The sequence below is a fragment of the Dromiciops gliroides genome, chromosome 3 (genome assembly GCF_019393635.1).
Source record: "Dromiciops gliroides isolate mDroGli1 chromosome 3, mDroGli1.pri, whole genome shotgun sequence".
NCBI lineage: Eukaryota > Metazoa > Chordata > Mammalia > Microbiotheria > Microbiotheriidae > Dromiciops > Dromiciops gliroides.
The window spans coordinates 573,288,139-573,310,949 of NC_057863.1; the positions used below are offsets into that span (position 1 = coordinate 573,288,139).

At 38.0% G+C, this 22,811-nt stretch overlaps 1 protein-coding gene across 1 annotated transcript in view; it reads right to left on the bottom strand.

Annotated features, from left to right (window-relative positions):
- Positions 1-22,811, bottom strand: part of NEK5 (NIMA related kinase 5) — a 116,409-nt gene that overhangs the window by 82,908 nt on the left and 10,690 nt on the right. The window contains 5 exon segments of the mRNA XM_043997635.1: positions 4,151-4,204; positions 15,034-15,124; positions 18,790-18,860; positions 18,943-19,026; positions 21,763-21,860. Coding sequence (XP_043853570.1) covers positions 4,151-4,204; positions 15,034-15,124; positions 18,790-18,860; positions 18,943-19,026; positions 21,763-21,860 — 398 coding nt within the window.

Sequence of the window (22,811 nt, forward strand, 5' to 3'; positions counted from 1 at the left end):
TGAGTCCAGAGACTAAGAAGCAATCAAAATCAGCTGGAGTATAAACATACTTTAATAGAAGGATATTATAATGAAAGCAAAATCACTAAGTAATGAGCTCATTATAAGGTCCTTCGGAGAGATTTTGGATTTGACAAGCTGGCTTTGATGACTTTAGGCAGCAAAAAGGGGGCAGGCAAACTAGTTCCCATTTGGGAAGGGGTTTGTTCATTCTGTTTATTTCAAGGCAGAATGAATATTCCTAAATGGTAGTCCTCCATTATGGGCAAGGTCAGTGTAACCACTGGTTAATAGGCATGCCCATCTACAGGTGGGCAGATTTCTTCATAGAAGCCATAGAGATCAGAGAATCATAGATTTTTCAGCTGGAAGGGAATTTAGATATCCTCTAATCCAACCTCTTTTCATTTTATTTATGGGAAAACTCAGGACTAAGGAGATGACTTGACTTGCCCACGGTCATATTTAACATTTGAAAATGTTCTTATGGGATTAAGATTTCTACCCAAATAGTGAAGCTATTCTGTGAAGTTATATACTTGATCGCTGTCTAACTCATTCTCTTTTTTTGTTGTGTTTTTGTTTTTTGTTTTTTCAGGGCAATGGGGGTTAAGTGACTTGCCCAGGGTCACACAGCTAGCAAGTGTCAAAGTGTCTGAGGCCGCATTTGAACTCAGGTCCTCCTGAATTCAGGGCCTCCTGAATTCAGGGCCTGTGCTTTATCCACTGCACCACCTAGCTGCCCCTAACTCATCTCTTTTAATATACACATAAATACATAGCATTATTCTAAATTGTTTGAGACTGATTAATAAGTTACAATATCACTCAAAACACAAAAATTCATCTCATTTTTTTATAGTTAACATTATTTATCACCTCTTAAAACAGATATGAATTAATTGGAATTCTTGTTGCTGTGTCTTTTTTTGTTGTTGCTGTGTCTTTACCTCTCATCGGCCCAGCTTAAACTTTCCCTTAGGGATGAGAGAAAACTGGTAATTAAGTAGTTTTGTTTAAAGGGCCCTTATGGTGGCTGAGCTGGAGGTCAAAGAGAGGAAGCTGTGGCTCTAGTTAAAGAAAGAATTTCTAAAGCACTGCAGGAAATGAAGATTACACTTTAATAATTCAAATTGGTGATAAAGTCAAGTAAAATTCAAAGGACAATCTGAAATTCCAAGATTGAATCAGTTATGTGAGAGGCACTATGGCATGGAGGTCATAGAATTGACCTTGGAGTCAGGAAGTCATGAGTTCAAATCCTGCCTCTGAAAAACTACTGGCCAAAAGACCCTTGACAAATCATTTGAACTCACTGCAAATCTCTCCAAGACAATGATTGCACTGATCCACATAGGAAAAGGATTTCCATCTAACAATTAACTCACAAGTCTGTTTTTAAAAAAAGTTAATAATAACCAAGGAAACATGAGTTTAGATGAAATTCAGATAACATTTAACACTCTCACATCCATGCTTTTTGCATAAAACACTCTCCTATGAGTCCAATAAGCATCATCTTCATTTCTACCTTTCAAAATCCTCTTCAAGGCTTAGCTCAGGTACCACATCTGTGAAAACCTTCCCTAATTCCCTTATCCCCACCCCCACCCCCATCCCCATCCCCACTTACTACTTAGCAACTCTCTTCCTCAAATTACCGTAGATTATGCTTTTTATGTATAAATACTATATCCCTCAGAATAACCTAGAAAGACTTAAGTGGACTGATGCTGAGTGAAGGGAGCAGAACCAGAATATTGTACACAGTAATGGCAACACTGTGAGATGATCAACTATGATAGACTTGGCTCTTCTCAGCAATACAATGATCCAAAACAATTCCAAAGGACTCATGATAGAAATGCTCTCCACTGTGGGATCTGAATGCAGGTTGAAACCATACTATTTTAACCTTTTTTTTCTTTCTTGAAGAGGTTTTCCCCTTTTGTTTTTTTGTTTTTTGTTTTTAGTGAGGCAATTGGGGTTAAGTGACTTGCCCAGGGTCACACAGCTAGTAAAGTGTTAAGTGTCTGAGGCCGATTTGAACTCAGGTACTCCTGAATCCAGGGCCGGTGCTCTATCCACTGCGCCACCTAGCTTCCCCCTCCCCTTTTGTTTTGATTCTTCTTTCACAACAATGACTATGTGGAAATCATGTTTTGACATGATTGTACAAATATAATCAATATTGGGGCAGCTAGTGGTGTAGTGGATAGAGCACCAGCCCTGGATTCAGGAGGACCTGAGTTCAAATCTGGCCTCAGACACTTGACACTTGCTAGCTGTGTGATCCTGGGCAAGTCACCTAAACCCAATTGCCTCACCAAAAACCAAACAAACAAACAAACAAACAAAAAACAAATATAATCAATATCAGATTGGTTGCTGTCTTGTGGTGGGGAAAGGAGGAAGGGAGAAAAATTTGGAACTCAAAATCTTATGAAAACAAATGTTAAAAACTATCTTTCATGTAACCAGAAAAAAAAATACTATTGAGAAAAAAAAGTAAGTTCCTTGTGGCATATCCCCAGTATTTAACGTGCCTAGACATAGTAAATCTGTAATAATTGCTTAGTGATTGATTCATGAAATAAATAGATAAAAGATGATGAATAGACAAATAATAAAAGGATGAATAATCCTATAACCCTCCAATAGAAATTAAGGTACAAGGTACCAAGTACAGACAGGGTTTCATTTTCTTTGCATACCCATCTACTTTGCACATAGTAGGCACTTATTAAAGTCTGTTGAATTGCATTCTTCTGATCCTTTCCATGTTTCAAGCAGTGGTGACCATAATGACATCAGACTCTTATATTAAGGCTACACTGATTTTTTTTTAGGGCAATGAGGGTTAAGTGACTTGCCCAGGATCACACAGCTAGCAAGTGTCAAGTGTCTGAGGCCAGAATCTTGAATCCAGGATGCTTTATCCACTGTGCCACATAGCTGCCCCAGGGGGGCTACACTAATTATGAGCATAACAGAGATTGCTACCTACTGCCCACATATTCTTTTTTTGTTTGTTTGTTGATTTTTTTTGGTGGGGCAATGAGGGTTAAGTGACTTGCCCAGGGTCACACAGCTAGCAAGTGTCCAAGTGTCTGAGGCCAGATTTGAACTCAGGTCCTCCTGAATCCAGGGCCGGTGCTTTATCCACTGTACACCTAGCTGCCCCACACATATTCTTATTTAATAATGCTCCATGACATGCTTTTCCTGCAACAAATATATGGTAATTTTGTACATGTGCTTTCTACCTGTTCGGATCCTTGAGCATTAACAGCTGGACTGAGAAGTCATCACACACACACACTCACAAAGCTTCAGGACTTAGAAAGATGCTTGAGCTTTGCCCTGCCCACCAGGCATTCTCTATACCTATGTAGAGATGACCCAGGGCCTAGAAACTAGGCCAATCAGATATTCCTACCTGGCAGAGATTTGTCATCACAGTCTCTGCAAAGGATTATATTGTTCTGTCGGGATCAGAACTGGAAACAGTTTTATGTTCATTCTCAGAACTCAAAGCAGTGATACCACATTCCACTTGCATACAACTTCAGATCCATGCTCTCCACATTCCTCCATCCTCCAGAGATCCACATCTGAACTTATCCCCAGGGCTCACAGGCTGACTCAGAACCCCACTGACATAAAACTGATACTCTACTTCCTCATAATTATGTTAATTAGTTATTATCTGCTTCCATATTTTCCCCATTCTTTGCACACTCATATTCTGACATTTAAGGAGCTAGCTGGCTCAGTGGATAGAGCTCTGGGTCTGAATTAAAAAGATCTGAGTTCAAATTTCAGATGCTTATCATCTGTATGACCCTGGGCAAGTCATTTGCTCTCTTTCTGCTTCTTCAGTTGTAAAGTGGGAATTAAAAAAAAAACAACACCTTCTTTGGATATGAAAGGAAGACTTTCTGGACTGAGAAACATGCCCCATGCCTTATTGTACCTGAATGGCCAATGCTGAGCATGGTGCCTTGGCATAGTCAACATTTCAGAAATCTTTTATTTCCTATGTAAATGTGAGTTATTGTTGTTGTCGTTGTTAAAAAAGACAAACTCTTTCCTTTCAACAATTAATATTCTTTTTGTCTCAGTAGTTTAAGATTCATCTGATACTTACAGGATGCCTTAATGTGCACAGCTCATATAAGACACAGCCAAGAGACCAAATATCCTGTGAAAAAATAAGATAAATTTACATACCAAGGACTTATTTAATTTTTTCTAAGATGCTTAACAATGGAAATAATAAAAGTAAATTACTTCCCTTTCAGTATAACTTTACAGTTTTTCAAAGTGTTTTCACATACATTATAAGTATTTGAAAAATTATTCTTGCTCACATGAAAACCAAGGCCAATTCTATAAGTTGTGAATGACAGTAAAGTAGAATTTCTTCTATTAGTTTGCTGAAATGGGAAAATTATGTAAAATTGCTACCAATTTGACATTTCTCTACATCTAGAACCAGCAGGGTTTTGAATCAATTTGGGGCTTGAATTTTCATTTGAAATTTAACATTTGCATGAATTAAACAGATAATGGTTCTAATCAAGTCTGGAGATCTAGGTTGAATTAAGCAGGGTTTGAAAAGATAAAGGACTTACTGGGAAGGTAACCTAATTACAGCTATGTAGCTGCCATTTCTTTAAATCTTGCCTTAATTGTATAATTATTTTCACAGAGTACTGAGCAAATAAATATTTATGCTTTGCTGCATTGACAAGTTGTTGTTTTTTTATAGAAAGAAAAAAGTTTGAGTACAAAAAATGGGCTACTCTTTAATTCAATTCACTATCACGATGGGAAGCTCAGTTAGCCACATCATAAAGCAATCAACAAGTAACCACTATCTATTTGGTAACAGTGTATCCTAATTGTAGGTAAATGACTGAAGAAAATCTCTGAGGTGTCTATAGTGTAACCTTCAGTTTATATGGCGATAGCAAACCCTAACTAATTTTTTTTTCTTTTCAAAATGTCTCTCTTCTGAATTTAACATTTCAACAACAAAAAAAATTAGTATTTCCATATAGAAAGTAGTACACAATAAGGAGTGAAGTGAAAATGAATTTCTTTTGCTTTTTAATGTATCTATATATATAATCAACTTAAGCTGTTACTTTCAAAACTGTCATGCTTGTCCGTTCTCCTTTCTGAACTACCCTTCTGTATTCTTCCACCTGCTTTTTATAGGTTTCAATGACCCTCCTCTTTTATGTGTTCTTTTTTTATGGCATCACCATTGCTATTTTTTCTTTTTTACCAATACCTCCTCCCCAATTCAAAACAGAAAAAAAAAAACTTTGCAACAACTAAGTATGTTCAAGCAAAACAAATTCATACAGTAGCCATTATAGTGCCCATCATCTCTATTTTAGGATGTGGATAACATGTTTCATCATAGGACCTATAGAAACCTGACTGGTCATTGCTTTGATCAGAGTTCTTAAGACTTTCAAAGTTATTTTTCTTTAAATGTTATTGTCATTGTCTAAATTGTTCTCCTGCTTCTACTTGCTTCATTCTGCATGAGCTTCTACTTAATAGGTTTTCTCAAATTGACATTTTTTTATATTTCTAATGGTGCAAAAATATTCCATTATTCATATACTACAATTAATTTAATCAGTTATTCTCCTATTGATGCTCACCCAACCTTATCTTCCATTTCTTTGCTTGTCTTTTTTCCTTCTTCTAATATCCCTCTTCAGGATAAAGTACTTTGTTTTACTTGTAATACCAAACCTGGTATTACCCTTCTCTTAACCTTCCCTCATTTTATTCCCCAAATGTTTCCAGCTTTTAGCTTGTATTTCTACACTAAAGACTCTGTGTGTGTGTGCGCACGCACATGCAACTCTTCCTTGTTGGATTCAGATAAATAAAATTCTGATGTTCATTCCCCCTGCCCCCCCATACTTTCCTTCTCACACACTAAATTATGAGAATAGCAAGTTGTACCCTCTTCTTCCTATTTTCTACATTAATGTATTTCTTTTACCTTCCCTTCTCTTTCTCCTCTTAAATCCTCAACAGAACCAATACATGCGCAGGTTGTCTTGTTATTCTTACTTAAATCCCTCAATGTATTCTGAAGGCATTAAGGATCTGAAAGAATGCTTGTTGGTTTTCTCCCTATTAAATGTTAACCCTCAACATCATACAGTTACTTCCAACCACTCCAATAAATTTCTTGTTCTAGTTTTCCCTTGACTCTTATTGTTGGCACTTCTAAGTTCCTACTGAGTTGTGGTCTTTTCAATAGGAATGCCTGAAAGTCTTCTATTCTATTAAATATCCATTCCCCCCTTCCCCATAGGAGTATATTCTCTTCTAAGCCTTTATCTTTTGCCTTTTGGAATATTGTATTCCAAGGTCTCCTTTCATTTATAGTAGAAGCTGTCAGGTCTTACAGGATCATGACTGTGATTCCTTGGTACTTGGACATTTCTTTCTGGATGTTTGCAGGATAGATTGATAGACAGATAGATAGATGGACAGACAGGAGAAAGAAAGAGAGACAGAGAGATAGGTAGAGAGATAGTGATAGAGAGATATAGATAGATGTGGGAAGTCTGGATTTGGCTATGACATTCCTGGGATTTTTCTTTTTGAAGTCCCTTTTAGGAGGTAATAGGAAGATTCTTTATATTTTTATTCTGTCCTCTGGTTCTAATAGATCTAGAAAGTTTTAGCTTATGATTTCTGAAAATATAGTTTCCAGGTTTTTAAAAAATTATTGTTTCCAGATAGTCAATTTAAATTTTATCTCCATGGCTTGTTTTCCTAGTCAGTTATTTTTTAATAGCAGATGCCTTACATTTTTCTATTTTCAATCTTTCAATTTGTTCTAAAATTTCTGTCTTCATCATGGAATCACTGATTTCCATTTATCTTTTGCTTAATTTCTTCTAGGTATTTATATAGTCCCTGTTGAAAGTCCATTTTTTTCCCTTTAGAGTCTCTGCTTACAGGTGATAATAGAATTATTTTCTCAGGTTGGATTTTTGAGTATCTTCTTTTAATTCTTTATAATGCTCTTATCTTCCTCTACTTTGTTCATCTCCCTAACCTTAGTTCTAAATCAAAGCTTTGTGCCCCAAACCAGGCTCCATCCTATACTATACTTTTGGGTAGAGTGATTAGTCCTGCTTATTCTCAACTTTAGTTACATGGGTTCTTGTGCACCTATTAGTATTAGTATCTTTGTTTTGTTTTTTTGTTTGTTTTTTGGCAGGGCAATGAGGGGTAAGTGACTTTGCCCAGGGTCACCACAGCTAGTAAATGTCAAGTGTCTGAGGCCTAATTTGAACTCAGGTCCTCCTGAATCCAGAGCCAGCTCTCTATCCACTGCGCCACCTAGCAGCCCCCAGTAGTATTAGTTCGTTAAGGTTGAGAGTCCTGGATTTTATCTCAGAACAAAGTCCTAGGGACTAAAATCTCATCACCATTTCAATTAAATGTCTACTATACAGACAACTGTTCACTGAAATTACGGCTTCCCATTTTTCAACTTGCATTAGCTTTACTTAGACTTTTATGGTCATGTAAGTAACAGCTGTAAAGGATATCTTTGTAATTTGTTCATCAGGAAGGCTCCTGGAATCCAGGGCTGGTCCTTTATCCACTGTGCACCCTAGCTGTCCCCACTTCACTTTAAAAAAGAATTATATTACAGCCACTCAAAGCCAAGCTAGGAAACAAACAGCCCGATGAAATATTTTTAAATGGGCTCTCCTCTTTCATAATCATCTCTGTGAACTTTATAAGTAATCTCAGGTTGTAAGAAAGTGATCCTCTAAGAATATTAACCCTATCTAACAAATACTTTATAGCATGACATTATTTTCAAGTGTATCAAGAAACAAATGGAATATTAAGGTTATTTTCTTCTAATCTATGAATATCTTTTTATTTACATCATTTGACCCATTAGAATGTAAGCTCCTTGAAGGCAGATAATCCTTTTGTGTTTTTCACTTTCTTTGCATCCCCAGTCTTTAACACAAATGCCTGGAACATAGCAGGTGCTCAATAAATGCTTGTGGTCTTGACTTGATTTCACAAAGCATAATGTCATATCTTAGAGCATGGGTTCTTAACCTTTTTTGTCTGTCCTGGACCCCTTTGGCAGTCTCTGAATCCTATGAACTCTTCTCAGAATAATGTTTGTTGCCTACATTCATCATTGAGGGAAATATTAAATATCAATTAGTGAACCAATTAAATATCAATTGGTCAAAATAACAATGTATATTTTTTTCTATCCAAGTTCACAAACCCCCTAAAGTCTATCTATGAGCCCCTTGGGAGTCCATGGGCCCCATCTCTGTCTTAAAGAGTCATTATGGAAGATAATTACTTATGAAATACAGTGGACACATAGTCAAGAATGGTACCTTCATTCTTTCATTTGCTAATTAATGCATGGAACTTTGAGATAGCAAAGAGAATTTGTCTTCCAATCCTTATATTGTTACTTTAATTATAGTGTCTTTAAATGCTAATGCTTTATTTTTAAATGTCATATGAACTCCGGAATTAGTTAACAGTTTGAACAATGAAACTGATCTATATTCTATTAATCTAATAGCTATTTTGCTAGTTTCAGTGCAGATCTTCATTATATTTCCTGTAAGTCCATGTAGAGGGCATGTAGGTTGACAATTTCAAACTCAGTGGCATCATAATACTGACAGGCAATTTAATCAACATGATTAAAAAAAAGAATAAATCAAATTGTCTGGTGGTCAGAATAACCAAAAATTCAATGCCTCAGTCATACCAAAGTGGGAGGAAAACACACATAAAGAGTAAAATAGATTGGAATATATAATCTTTTTGCAACTTCCTTTCTTTTTATGCCAAACACTCTTTTAGACATGACCTACAGCCTTTCCCCTCATTATCCATAATCCATTTATTCTTTTATCTTCTCTTTTTTCTTCTTTCTTCTCATTCTCTCTTCTTTACTTTCATCTTCTTCGGCCTTTTCCCCTCAGCTTCCTTTCTTTCAACACCTCACTTCTTCCTCATTCTTCTCTCTTCCTTGGAGGAAGGCAAAGCAGAGCCTAACAAGGGTCCAGCATGGTGTATTTCCTGTGCTCAGGATATGAAAAGCCAAGGTAAAAAATCAATTCCAAGCCACCATGACCTCTTGGTCCTCAACCTGTCTTTAGTAATGATTATCCTTACTCTATCGTTATGGTATTCAGTTGGCTAGTATTAGATAATATTAGGTAATATTAATAATAATGATAGATATTATTCTTTTTTTTGTGGGGGCAATGAGGGTTAAGTGACTTGCTAGGGTCACACAGCTAGTAAGTGTCTGTGAGATCTGATTTGAACTCAGGTCCTTCTGAATCAGGGCCGGTGCTTTATCCATTGTGCCACATAGCTGCCCCTTAATATTCTGGGTTTTTTTTTTTAAAAGAGGTTTTACTATACAACCATCATCAAATAATTACTAATGACAAGATTCACATCATTAATTTATTCTTTAAGCAATATATTTATCCTTGGGTAAGGGACTCTAAAGGGGTCATGTGTTATTCTTTTTCTGTTTCCCTCAGGGATTTGATGACACCTCTAGGTTTTTAGGGGATAGGCTAAAAAAGCTTTTAATTCACATAAATTAGGAGATGCTCAATTTCCATATAGGTCAGTCCTCTCCGGGATGAGATTAATTTCACAAAGCATATGTCATCTTAGAGGATCATTATGAAGACTATTTCCTTATGCAAATACAATGGAAACATAGCCAATCAAATGCAGAACACTTTAAGTGTTTCAGCAAAGAGTTATAATTCTTCAAACTTATAAATGTATGCTATTGAGTTATAGTGACAAGCTAATTACAAAGATGGTATTATCTACTCCGGTACTCACAACAGTTAAAGAAGTCTCTATACTATCAGTTCCCAACTGCTCTGGTTTATGGTCATAACTCAATCCCAAACTTTACTAATATGGCAACAGTAGAAATATGAGTAGCAGTCAGTAGTAGGCCATTCACAGTGTATGAAAGTAATAATTGTGAAATGAGAGGTCTGACCCAAAAACGGGGTGGCTAATATGCTTTGTTGAAATGTAAGTGTGGGTCCTTCTGTATTTTCAAACTATAAGGGAAGCATACACTGACTCTATAGTCAAAGATACTGGGTTCGAATCCCACCCATGATCCTTATGTGAAATAATTTTGTGTGAATAAATTAAGAATCATCGGATTACCCAAAAGCCACAGCCAAGGAAAAAAAAGCCTAGACAATGTATTTCTGGAAATCACAAAAAAGAAAAGGAAAAATAAAAACTACCCACAGCACCTTGGGAGTTATTCTCACATTCAAGGAGCAGAACAGAAGAAGAAGAAGAGCTAGGGAAGAAGATAGAAAAGGAGCAATTAGAGATATAGAAGGAGAAGCAAGATGTAACCAAAAATCTAAGAATAGTTTTAATGGTGAGAGGAGGGCGTTTGGCATAGACTGGATAGAGGAGATAGACATAAGATTCCTTAATAGCAAAATCAGACGGAAAGTAAGTTGATTATCTTTCCTGATATTCCAAAATGATCATAAAGATGGCCATGATGTTCAGTGGGGTCTTGACTAGAAGCCAAAGGTATCTAGTCTGGGGGAATAATCTTATTCTTAAAAAATATATTTTGGGGGCAGCTAGGTGGCGCAGTGGATAGAGCACTGGCCCTGGATTCAGGAGTACCTGAGTTCAAATCCGGCCTCAGACACTTGACACTTACTAGCTGGGCAAGTCACTTAACCTCCATTGCCCCGCCAAAAAACAAAACAAAAATAATTGTATTTTTAAAAAATCAGGTAGATATTCAAGCCTACCAACATTAACTGGCCAGGAAGAAATATTTCTCCAAAGATCAGATCAAAAAATAATAGAAGCCACAGGGCAGCTAGGTGGCACAGTGGATAGAGCAACCAGCCCAAGACCTGAGTTCAAATCCAGCCGCAGACACTTAACACTTACTAGCTGTGTGACTCTGGGCAAGTCACTTAACCCAAATTGCCTAAAAGAAGAAGAAGAAGAAGAAGAAGAAGAAGCCTGAAGATTAAAGAGGATCTGAGGCATCAGATACCTGGAATGAATCCGTTTTGGTGGTGGTGGTGATTTTTAACAAGGATTGTCATCCATGGAAATAGCCATGAAATCTAATGCTTTACAACTGAGATCTCCTGCCTCAAAAACAGGAACAGTACTTTGAGATTCCTCAGTCCTAATATAGTTGGTACCTTAAATCCCCTCATAATATAGTAAAACTTAGGTACGTTTGGATTGTCTTGAACAGAGGGGAGGGCACAGCTCTGATAGAGGTGGACGGAACTTCAGATGCCATAGAGTCCAATCCCAACATTTTACAGATAAGGAAACTGAGGCTGAAGTTTACATCTCATGACCAAAATTTCCCCACACCATCACAGAATAGCAGAACCTCCAGAGTCTACAATGATGGTAAAGTAGCTTGCATAGGTTCACACCCAAAGTGTCTGTGGCAGGATTTGAACTCTCAGGTTTTCCTGAGTCCAAGTCCAGTACTCTAGTTAGTGTTTTTTAGTTACTTAGTTCTTCCAAGTGTAAAGAAATACTGAGATGATTCAGAAAGTATAGAAAGGGATACAGTATTTTCTCTAGCCCTAAGGTTAGGGCTAAAGGTAGAGATGTAGGGACAGTAGTCACAGCGAATCATAATTGTCCTGGAATAGCCTTACAAATATATATTAGCAAAATAGAAAAAATATTAATGAGCTACATATGCATTTTTTAAAATTAGAAAGCCAACAAGGAAACAAACAAGTCTAAAGTAGCACAAAAGAGGATATATTAAAAATTAGAAGAGATGTAGATAAATTAAAAACAAAACAAAAAAACCCCACAGAAAACAGAAAGAAAATAAATAGCTGATTCTTTGGAAAGACTAACAAAATTGATAAAACTTTAGCTATCTGATTAAAAGGAAGGGAGAAAATCAAATTGATAAAATAGCAAATGATCAAGGTGTCATCACAACAAAACCAGAAGAAATAAAAAGAACTTCACGTAGAACTGTGGTGCAGATGTTATGCACTATTGTGTGCTGATTAAAACTGAGAGCACAAAAGAAATGGAGAAATACCTTCAATATTATAAAATACTCAAACTATCAGCAGACCAGACAGAGATCTTAATGACTCAATCTCAGAAAAAGAAATAGACCTGGCTGGAGAGGGAGATACCAGGCTCATGTTTTCCAGACTTTTTCAGTGTATTGATTTTTCAGTTGTGTTGATTTTTTCCTTTTTCCTTTTCCTTTTCCTTTTCCTTTTCCTCCTTCCTTCCTCCCGCCTTCCTTCCTTCCGTTTTTATCTTTAAAAATACTATTTGTTATATAGATGGTTCTCTGGAGGGGCAAGGGAGGAATATTGGGTATAACTATAAAGATGTAAAAAAAACAAACAAACAAAAGATACCTATGTAAAAAAAAAAAAAAACACAACCCACATATCCATCCCAAGTAGCAATGCTATCCCTTTGTTGATCACCTCTTTCCCCCAATACAGCTAAATGGGCAAACAAAGAAAACAACCATTTCTTCTGTCCTTAGCCAGGGGGATTTAGAGCTGGGAACAGCTCCTGAGAACCAAATGTTACTTTTCAGTGTGAGCCCTTTCACCTCAGAAATCAGCAAATGTCACAAATCAGGACCGGATTTGTTGTTTTGTTGATTGCCTAGACTTAAGGGAGTGATAGAGAAAATGTTTATAATGAAAATTAAATTTGTAAGTGTGTGTGTGCACTTTTTTTTTCCCCTGGAGAGTCAGTCACTTACCAGAATACCACTACTGATAATTACAATATGGATAGCATTTACATGATGCTTCAGAGTGCTGTGTGTATGTTGCCTCATTTGAACTTCACAACAATACTGTGTTGTAGGTTTTGAGGACTGCACAGGGTTAAATGGCTTTCCCATGGTTACATGGCTTAACAAAGTGTCTGGGGCTGCCTTTGAATTCATATTCCCAACTCTGGGGCAGCTAGGTGGCGCCATAGTGCATAGAGCACCAGGCCTGGAGTCAGGAAGACTCATCTTCATGAGTTCAAATGTAGCCTCAGACACTTACTAAATGAGTGACCCTGGGCAAGTCACTTAACCATGTTTGCCTCAGTTTCTTCATCTGTAAAATGAGTGGGGGACACACCTGCCTGCTGAAGCACTCCTCCTTCCTGCTGTATGGACCCATGTCTCTATGCTCCCAATGCAGTGCAGCCCTCATATGAGCTACAGTCTGTTATGTATGCCTGAGGTGTATATGGGTCCCCTCTTCCTCTCCTCTTACCCATCTCCCCCTTCACTTGCAATAAAACTTTGCATTGCTCTGATTCCCATTGTTTTAGGTGTTATTCTCAGCACCCAAACTCATGAAGGGGTTGTTTTCCTCATGCCTCTGACTGACCCATGGTCCTTTCCTTAGACATAAACTGGGTACCTGGATAAGGACTTAACCCATTGATAGCCGCACCTATGCTGGAGGAGTACAACACTATGAACCAGTTGTAGAAAACAAGGGTCAGTAGAGTGAGAGAAGCCAACTATCAAAACTGGGGAGATCCAAGCTTTTTTCCCTGTCCAGTTTCCTTGTCCAGTCTCTCAAGGACTGGGTTGGTGGAAGATAGGATCAACATTCTCCTCATTTCTGGGCATGGCTACTCCACCCAGCTGACTCAGGCTTGGGTGGGGGATATAGAGTCTTTGTCTAGATTGCCCAAGCCTAGGGGTGGTCTGGGTAAAGGGATACTATCTGTCCAAGGGTGACATGATGTCACTCTCAGCCCCTCACTGGAGTAACCTCACTTTTCTTTGTAAAGTCCACATCTCATTAAACTGTTAACCAATCAGTGTTGATTGCCACCTCCTCCAAAAGGGCATATGAGCCATGAGCCTGCCGCCATGATTGTCTTTGGTTTAAGAGAGAGACGGCCAAATGACTATCCTTTATTAGAATGCTGGTGTCCTCTCAAACCTTTTTAAATGTCACAAGAGGAGCCCTATGTCCTTTTGGAAGGAACTTCCTTATGTCAGAGGACTATCACAAAACAAATACCATCATCTTAGAACAGGCAACAACTTGATCTTGTGGATGGGGAATAGGGGGGACTACCCAAGCAAGTCATTTAAACCCTTTGCGTGTCTTTGTTCCTCGTTTACCTCCAAGGGTGTTGTGAGAATCAATTAAAATTTGTAAATTGCTTTACAAACCTTAAGACTATAAATGCTAGCTATTATTATTATTACTATTAAATAGGTGGTACGTGCAATCTCTACAATGACAAGGTCATTCCTACTGTATGTGTGTGCTTAGACACAGAGTTGGAATTCTACTCTGCCTACTGACTTTCCTTGGCATCCCAATTCAAATCCCTCTTTTTGCTGGTAACCTTCCTGATCCCTCTTAATTTTAGGGCCCTTCCCTCTGATAATCACTTTCTTATTTATCCTGCATATGACTGTTTTGTACATATTTGTTTTCCATGCTATCTCTCCCATTAGATTATAAATTCCTTGGCGGTAGGGACTGAATTTCATTTTTTTTTTTTGTATCTCCAGAGTTTAGTACAATGCCTGGTGACATGGTAGACATGTAATAAATGTTTACTGATTGATTGGTTGATTGAGTGATTGATCAGAAGCATGAATAGAGTCTTTAGCAAGTAACTGCAGGACAGTCCATTCCCAAGTATCAGGCTCAGAGGCCAAGGTTTACATCCTTGACCAAAATTCCCCAAGTTACTATATATGCATCATATAATAGGAATATCTCGTGTCTATGACTGTCACCTTTATCCCAAAAGGACTCACCCTTTCTGTATCCATTCAAATACAAAGCTTTAATCAACTGCATAGCCAGGGGTGACATACATTTTCTGGAATTCCTATAGGGTTCTCTAAATTAGACTTGACAGCAAATTTCAAATGAGTCAGTCCACAGCAAGAACTCACGTTTTGTTGTTGTAGGGCTTATTCTGACAGATCTCTGGAGACAGATAGTAAGGTGTCCCAACACAAGTCCGAGCAAGTTCCATTGTACTAAAAATATTTTGAAAAAGATAATACATTAGTTTATTCTCATGGAGACAAGAAAAATAGACTCTATTCTAAAGTAATTATATCATAGAAAAATATTTCATTAGGACAGGAAACAAAACTACTTTGAAAATAATAAAAGGAAGGAAAACAATTTTTGACTATTGTTTCCTCTCTAAATTTTGAGGCTGAAGGCAGCCAGGTGAAACGCTGGATACGGCTTAGAACTCAGAGTCAGGAAGACGGAGTTTAAATTCTGCCTCAGACTCTTACTAGCTGTGTGTTTCTGAGTAAGTCCCTTAACTTTTCTATGCCTTGGTTTCCTCATGTGTAAAATGGGGATAATAATAGCATCTCCCAGAGTTGTTAGGATAAAATGAGTTAATGTGTATAAAGAGCTTTACAAACCTTAGTGTGCTGCATAAAGTCTAGCTATTATTAAGTCAGATCACATGACTGAACACTTACTTAGAATTAAAAGGGACCTTTGATAGGACTAGTTTGCTGATGCCTGGAGAAGTTAGCGAATCACTCAAGGCCACACAGAAAATAAATGGTGGAGACAGGACTTGAACCCAGATCCTTTGCCTTCAAATTCACCACTATTTCCATGCACGACACTGTGCCTCCTACCTCTCCCCAAATTCTTCGTGGCCAGAGGTCTATAGTTCCTTTTGGAAGAATTAAGTAAAGCAACAGACATAGGCTTGGCATAGAAGAAATGATGGCCATGTACCTGCCTGATTCTTTAAAGACAATGTATTGGGGCAGCTAGATGGCGCAGTGGATAGAGCACTGGCCCTGGAGTTCAAATGCAGCCTCAGACACTTAACACTTACTAGCTGTGTGACCCTGGGCAAGTCACTTAACCCCAATTGCCTCACTAAAAAAAAACCCAAAAAACAAAGACAATGTATTTACCTCCAGATTACCATTCAACCTACCACCCCGTAGTGTTAAGCACCATGCATAAGCAATAAATATTAACTAGGCTGAATTAAATTGAATTTTAACCATTTATAAAAAATCAGAGAAACTCAGTTGGAAGAGACCTCAGAAGCACAGCTAAAGCTAGTAATTTTTTGCACAAACCCTGTTCGGGGCAAGTGGCAAAAGAGGCAACCCAGGGGAAGATGGGAAATGGCCACTACCCCATGGCAGGAGCCAGAGACACCAGAATACCACAAATCTTCCTCTGGGGAGGCTGCCTACTCCCAATGTATCCCCAACAAAAAGGAGACCATTCTGCAACTTGCTATTTAAACCTACCTTAGCACTTAATTATCAAGAAAAATTAGCTGTTTCTTCCAAGAAGGCTAACGAGAGGTTGAGGGAGGATGGGGGAAAAGGTGAGTAGTAACCTTTACAGCAAACACACAGATGCTTTCGGGGAGAGAATTGAGAGAGTTGTTAGAAGTCAATCTTCTAGGTGGCACAGTGGATAAAGCACCAGCCCTGGACTCAGGAGGACCTGAGTTCAAATCTGACCTCAGACACTTGACACTTACTGATGGTGTGACCCTGGGGAAGTCACTGAACCCTCATTGCCTTGCAAAAAAAAAAATATAAAAGGGGGCAGCTAGGTGGCACAGTGGATAAAGCACTGGGCATTGGATTCAGGAGAACCTGATATTCAAATTCGGCCTCAGTCCACTTGACATGTGATAGCTGTGTGACCTTGGGCAAGTCACTTAACCCTCATTGCCCTGCTCAAAAAAAAAAAAAACAACCTAAAGTCAAACTTCTCAAAATCTTCAAAGTATCATGTTAGGGCTGGGAAGGGACCTTATAAATTAATAGTAGTTTAGGAATTTAGTAGTAGTAGTAGTAGTAGTAGTAGTAGTAGTAGTAGTAGTAGTAGTAGTAGTAGTAGTAGTGAGGGAATTGGAGTTAAGTGACTTTCCCAGGGTCACACGGCTAGTAAGTGTCAAGTGTCTAAGGCCAGATTTGAACTCAGGTCCTCCTGACTCCAGGGTCACTGCTCTATCCATTGTGCCATCTAGGCTGTCCCCTGGTTCAGGAATTGTTAACCTGGGGACCTTGAATTTTAAAAAAATATTTTAATAATTGTATTTCAGTAAAAGTATTTCTTTTCATAAACCTATGTATTTTATTTCATGCATTCAAAAGCATCATTCTAAGAGTCCAGAGGTTTAAGTAGACTGCCAAAGGGGTATGTGACACAATGAAAAGTTAAGAAACCCTAATTTAGTTCAACTTGAGGCTCCAGAGAGGAGGACAGTTATTTGCTCAAAATCACAGAAGCCTCATTTAACTCTTATTGAAACTGAGATTGCATTCTCCAATTAATATATATTCTTTTTTTTTTTTTTTTTTTTTTTTTTTTTGCTGGGGCAATGAGGGTTAAGTGACTTGACCCAGGGTCACCACAGCTAGTTAAGTGTCAGGTGTCTGAGGCCTGGATTTGAACTCAGGTACTCCCTGAATCCAGAGCCATTGCTTATTCACTGCGCATCTAGCCGCCCCCAATTAATATATATTCTAAGGATATGAATGAGGAACTTCTCAGGGAAGAAAATCTAATCTATCTATAGTCATGTGAAAAAACGTTTTCAATAACTAATAATTAGAGAGATGCAAATTAAAGCAACTCTGAGAGCCTACCTCATACCCATCAGATTTGGCAAAGTTGGGGGGGGGGGAGAGAAAGAAAACAAAATGGCAAGTTTGTGATGGGCTGTGGGAAAACAGGTGCATCGATGTGGAGCTGTGAATTGGTTTAGTCATCCTGGAAAGCAATTAGGAATTATGCCCCCAAAGTCACCAAACTGTACATAGCCTTTGACCCAGTAAGACCACTATTAGGTCTATACTCTAAAAAGATAAAAGAAAGAGGAAAAAGACATACATAAAACCAAATCAAACAAAAACCCCACCAACTTTAAAGTAGTTCTTTGTGCAGTGGCAAAGAATTGGAAAGCTAAGGTAGCATCCATCAATTAAGGCATGGCTTGACCAATTATGGTATATGAAAGTAATGGAATATTATTGTGCTATAAGAAATGAAGAGATGATTTGAGAAATACCTGGGAATAATTATATGAACTGAGGCAGAGTGAAATAAGCAGAACCAGGAGAATAATTTTATACTATCATATCAATATTGTAAAAACAATTCTAAAAGAAAGAACTCTGATCAATGAAATTATCACAATGATTCCACAGGTCTGATGTAACAGAACATTTCATAACAAAGAGATGATGGACTAATGTAGATGGAGAAATGTATTTTTGGATGTGGCCGATGTGGAGTTTCTTTTGTTTGCTTATATGATAAAAGGGTTCTTTCTTTCTTGTTTTGTTTCTTCCCTCCTTTCCTTTCCTTTCCTCCCTCCCTCCCTCCCTCCCTCCCTCCCTCCCTCCCTCCCTTCCTTCCTTCCTTCCTCCCTTCCTTCCTTCCTTCCTTCCTTCCTTCCTTCCTTCCTTCCTTCCTTCCTTCCTTCCTTCCTTCCTTCCTTCCTTCCTTCCTTCCTTCCTTCTTTCTCTTCCAATGTATTTGTTTGCTGTACCTCAGTGTACCAATTGCCACCTCAGAGTGTATATCTAAATATTTACCTAAAATATTAGACAATAGTAGTTTTCATGCCTAAACATATATATTTTGACCATTTTGAGCAGGAAAGAAAATGTATTTAAAAGCTACTTACTTGTTCAATACTCTTGCTATGCCAAAATCCCCAAGCTTTGCAACCATATCATTATTGCTAAGAAAAATGTTCTATAAACAAAGAAAAAGCTATATGAGTTAAGTCAGGAAAAAGATTCCATTTTTTCTTGGTCCCCTTCCCTGGATTATTTACCTGTGTTTTTATGTCTCTGTGTAAGATCTTCCTATCGTGAATATGTTTCAATCCCAGAGAGATCTGTACAAACCAACCCAGAATCTACAATGAAAGAGAAGTTACTCTGTCAACCTGACAGTTGCAATTCCAGTGAAATGTCCCAGTGACAAGATGCAAAAACAAAGGAAATTACATGTTTATCTTCTGTATAGATCAAATACATTTATATAAGTAACCACATTCATCTTTAATTCTATTCATTTCTTTTTTTTTTCTTTTTCTTTTTTTTTGGTGAGGCATTTGGGGGTTAAGTGACTTGCCCAGGGTCACACAAGCTAGTAAGTGTTAAGTGTCTGAGGCTGGATTTGAACTCAGGTCCTTCTGAATCCAGGGCCAGTGTTCTATCTAGTGTGCCACCTAGCTGCCCCTCTATTCATTTTCTAACAAGGAAAATTGAGGCATGAAGGGCCAAATGACTTCTTCTTCTTCATCATCATCAATGGCCAACATCTATATACCGCTTACTATATACCAGACACTGCTAAGTGCTTTACAATTATTATCTCATTTGATCCTCACAACAACCCTGGAAGGTAAATGCTATTATTTGCCCTCATTTTACAATTGAGGAACTAGGCATACAGAGGTAAAGGACTTGCCCAGGGTCCCACATTTAGTCAGTGCCTGTAGGATGGATTAGATACTGGTATCTTCTTGACGTTCAGGTCCAGACTTCTGTCAATTGTGCCCTTTAAGCCAGTGAGAAAGGTCAATATAATTAGAAGGATAAATGGTTAGAAGCAAGGAAGTGAATGAGACTGTTCCTAATTATGCTTTTCTTATGAACATTTGAATGCTAATACATGTTGGACCGCACACATTTTTATTTTTTTCCTGATAACTGTGTGGTTTCTCATTTTGGAGTAGGAGGAAAATATGGAGAATAAGAATAGAAGTTTTAGAATCTGGTTTCATCTCACTTTATCACCTCGATTTTGTTTCTTTTTTGGGCAGTTTCTTTCCCTATAATCCAGAGTCCTTTTAAGTATGCACTCTATGTCGAAAGAGATGACACTCAAATTTTACTAATTCACGAGCATTTGTTTGTTTTCTTTGTCATATTTAAATACAAAAAAGGGGGGAAATATATACAGCTATGCTCCAGAGACAAAATGTAAATTGTAATTCTGGAGGCTCTTTTATCAAAGATGAAATGTAGCCCAGACTTTAACAGCAAAGGGCAGTCATATAAATATAGAAGAAATAGGCCACAGAGAAGAGAGGAGACATGTTTTCCATAAAATTCAGAAATAATATGCTTCTGCATGAGCCCAGGAAGAATGCCTGACTAAATTCACAATGGTTTGAGATCTATGGATCGCTTATTTGTATTTGAAATATTTAACAACAAAACTGAAGCCAATGTACTGGATCATGATGGTCTTAAATAGCAAAAATGTAACAAAAAGAACTCAGGAAAGATGAAGGTAATATTATTGGTGGAGGCTTTAATGCAGAACATTAACCATCCCATCATCCTGAGCCTGATTCTCATTCTTCTCCACAGAAGCACATATCTCTTCCATGACCAGCGCTCCCAAATGGACTTCTTCAACAAAAGCTCTGTCTGTATTAAAAATATGTGGTTGCACAGAGTGGGATGAGAAAGGAGGCCATTATTTTTCACTTTCTATCTTCTCTTAATAACCAGTGAAACTAAAATAAGAGGATTTTCCTCCCTGCACTAGCAAGTCGCATAGCTATTATAAGGCAGTTGCCCCAGTGGGAAAAGGAATAAAACCAAATCAAGTGGTTAATATGTTGCATGTATAATGAATGGTTTGTTTTTAAATGCTTCCAGATTCTGATTTCAAAAGGGAAGTAAATATTTATCTTTAAAGTATCTGTTTTGTGGTTGTTGTTGTTGTTTTTGTGGGGCAATGAGGATTAAGTGACTTGCCCAGGGTCACACAGCTAGTAAGTGTCAAGTATCTGAGGCCACTGTGCCATCTAGCTGCCCTGTAAATATTTATCTTTTTTTTGGTGAGGCAATTAGGGTTAAGTGACTTGCCCAGGGTCACACAGCTAGTAAGTGTCAAGTGTCTGAGGCCAAATTTGAACTCAGGTCCTCCTGAATCTAGGGCCAGAGCTTTATCCACTGCACCACCTAGTTGCCCCCTGAGAACAAAAAAAAATTTTTTTGTGAGGCAATTGGGGTTAAAGTGACTTGCCTAGGGTCACACAGCTAGTAATTGTTAAGTGTCTAAGGCCAGATTTGAACTCAGGTCCTCCGGGCTCCAGGGCCAGTGCTCTATCCACTGTGCCACCTAGCTGCCCCTGTAAATATTTATCTTAATAGTACATACAGACCTGGGCAGAGGAAGGCAAGGCTGGATGTTCTGAGAATGCTAACATCCTTTTAGTCAAAATCACTCCATTTTCAGTGGGAGTTTCACTATAGCCATAACTGTGAATGTATTCTTGATCAAACTGTATTTGTCCGGAACACTGACTAATTCAATACATTCTAGTTTGACGGGGTTACCCACAAATGATATATGTAGTAATCCAGTTTTGGAATAATAAAAGAAAATCTCTCTCTCTCTCTCTCTCTCTCTCTCTCTCTCGTCTCTCTCTCTCTCCCTCTCTCTCTCTGTCTTTCTCTGTCTTCTCTGTCTCTCTCTGTGGCTCTCTGTCTCTCCTCTCTCTCACTCTCTCTCTGTCTCTCTCTCCCTCTCTCTCTCTGTCTCTCTCTGTCTCTATCTGTCTCTTTCTCTGTCTCTCTCTGATACCAGCTGTTGATAGATACCTGCTACAGAACCAGTTAGAAGCCGTTACCTGATCCTCATCAAAGAGCACTCCATGTTGCCTATTGATTCTCTTCATAAGATCTCCTCCATCATAATATTCCATCACAATGTATAATTTATTCATCTCTATAAGAAAAAAAGGGGGCATTGTCATTTACTGGAATGACTTTCCTATATGTATCAATTCTTTAAAAGGTCATTGACCTTTATATAAGATATTGTCCCCTATATTGGGGTTAGAAATTTTACCTCCCCAATTAATTCATAACAATACCTGTGATAAAATAATGGGATTTAGCAGATACTGAAAGGCGCACCTGGAGATTAATCTAAACTGATTGTATCAGTGAGAGTGATTGACTGCTGATTAGCCTACTTCAAGTTAACTAGATTGTAATCACACCTGGCCAGCCCTTAAGGAGGTATGGTTCTCAGAAGCTAGATTTTGAACTTAACTTGAGAACACCTTCAAGTTCGGTGAACCAATGGATTTGGAGGACGTATAACCAATCAGCTTGAAGCAGTGTGTAAGGCCCGCCTCTGTTCCAGACCTATAAAAAGCTTCCACAATCAGGTTTGCTAGGGAGTTCATGGTTGAAGCAGGATGTGACGGAGGACTTGAGGAGGAACCAGAACAAGGCTGGAACTCTAGACTAGGTAGGCTCTTCTTTTTCTTAACTTTCTGAACTCCATGTGAATACCTGTATGCCTTTTAATAAATGTTTAATGCCCTAAGACTGTACTGAAGCTTTTTAATCTAAGGCGAGCACACAATTTAGATTTTAAACATCACATACCCAAGATAAGATGTAATTTCCATTTTTTTAAGTAAGTAAACACATTTTCTCAATACTTTAAGAAAAAGTGATTTAATTTCTATGCATATATTGCCTATACTGGTGTGGCTCAAAATCACTCCTTGTCTTATTAAAAGGTTTAAAGAGTGTTTTGGCCAAAAATATCTGACACTTATTAGCTGATCTTGTAGTGCTGAGCTTCTATGAACTTGGATAAGCTGGTCCTTAAACCTAATAGACATACAGTCCATCACTGAGCCCATATTCAAAACTTTTCTGG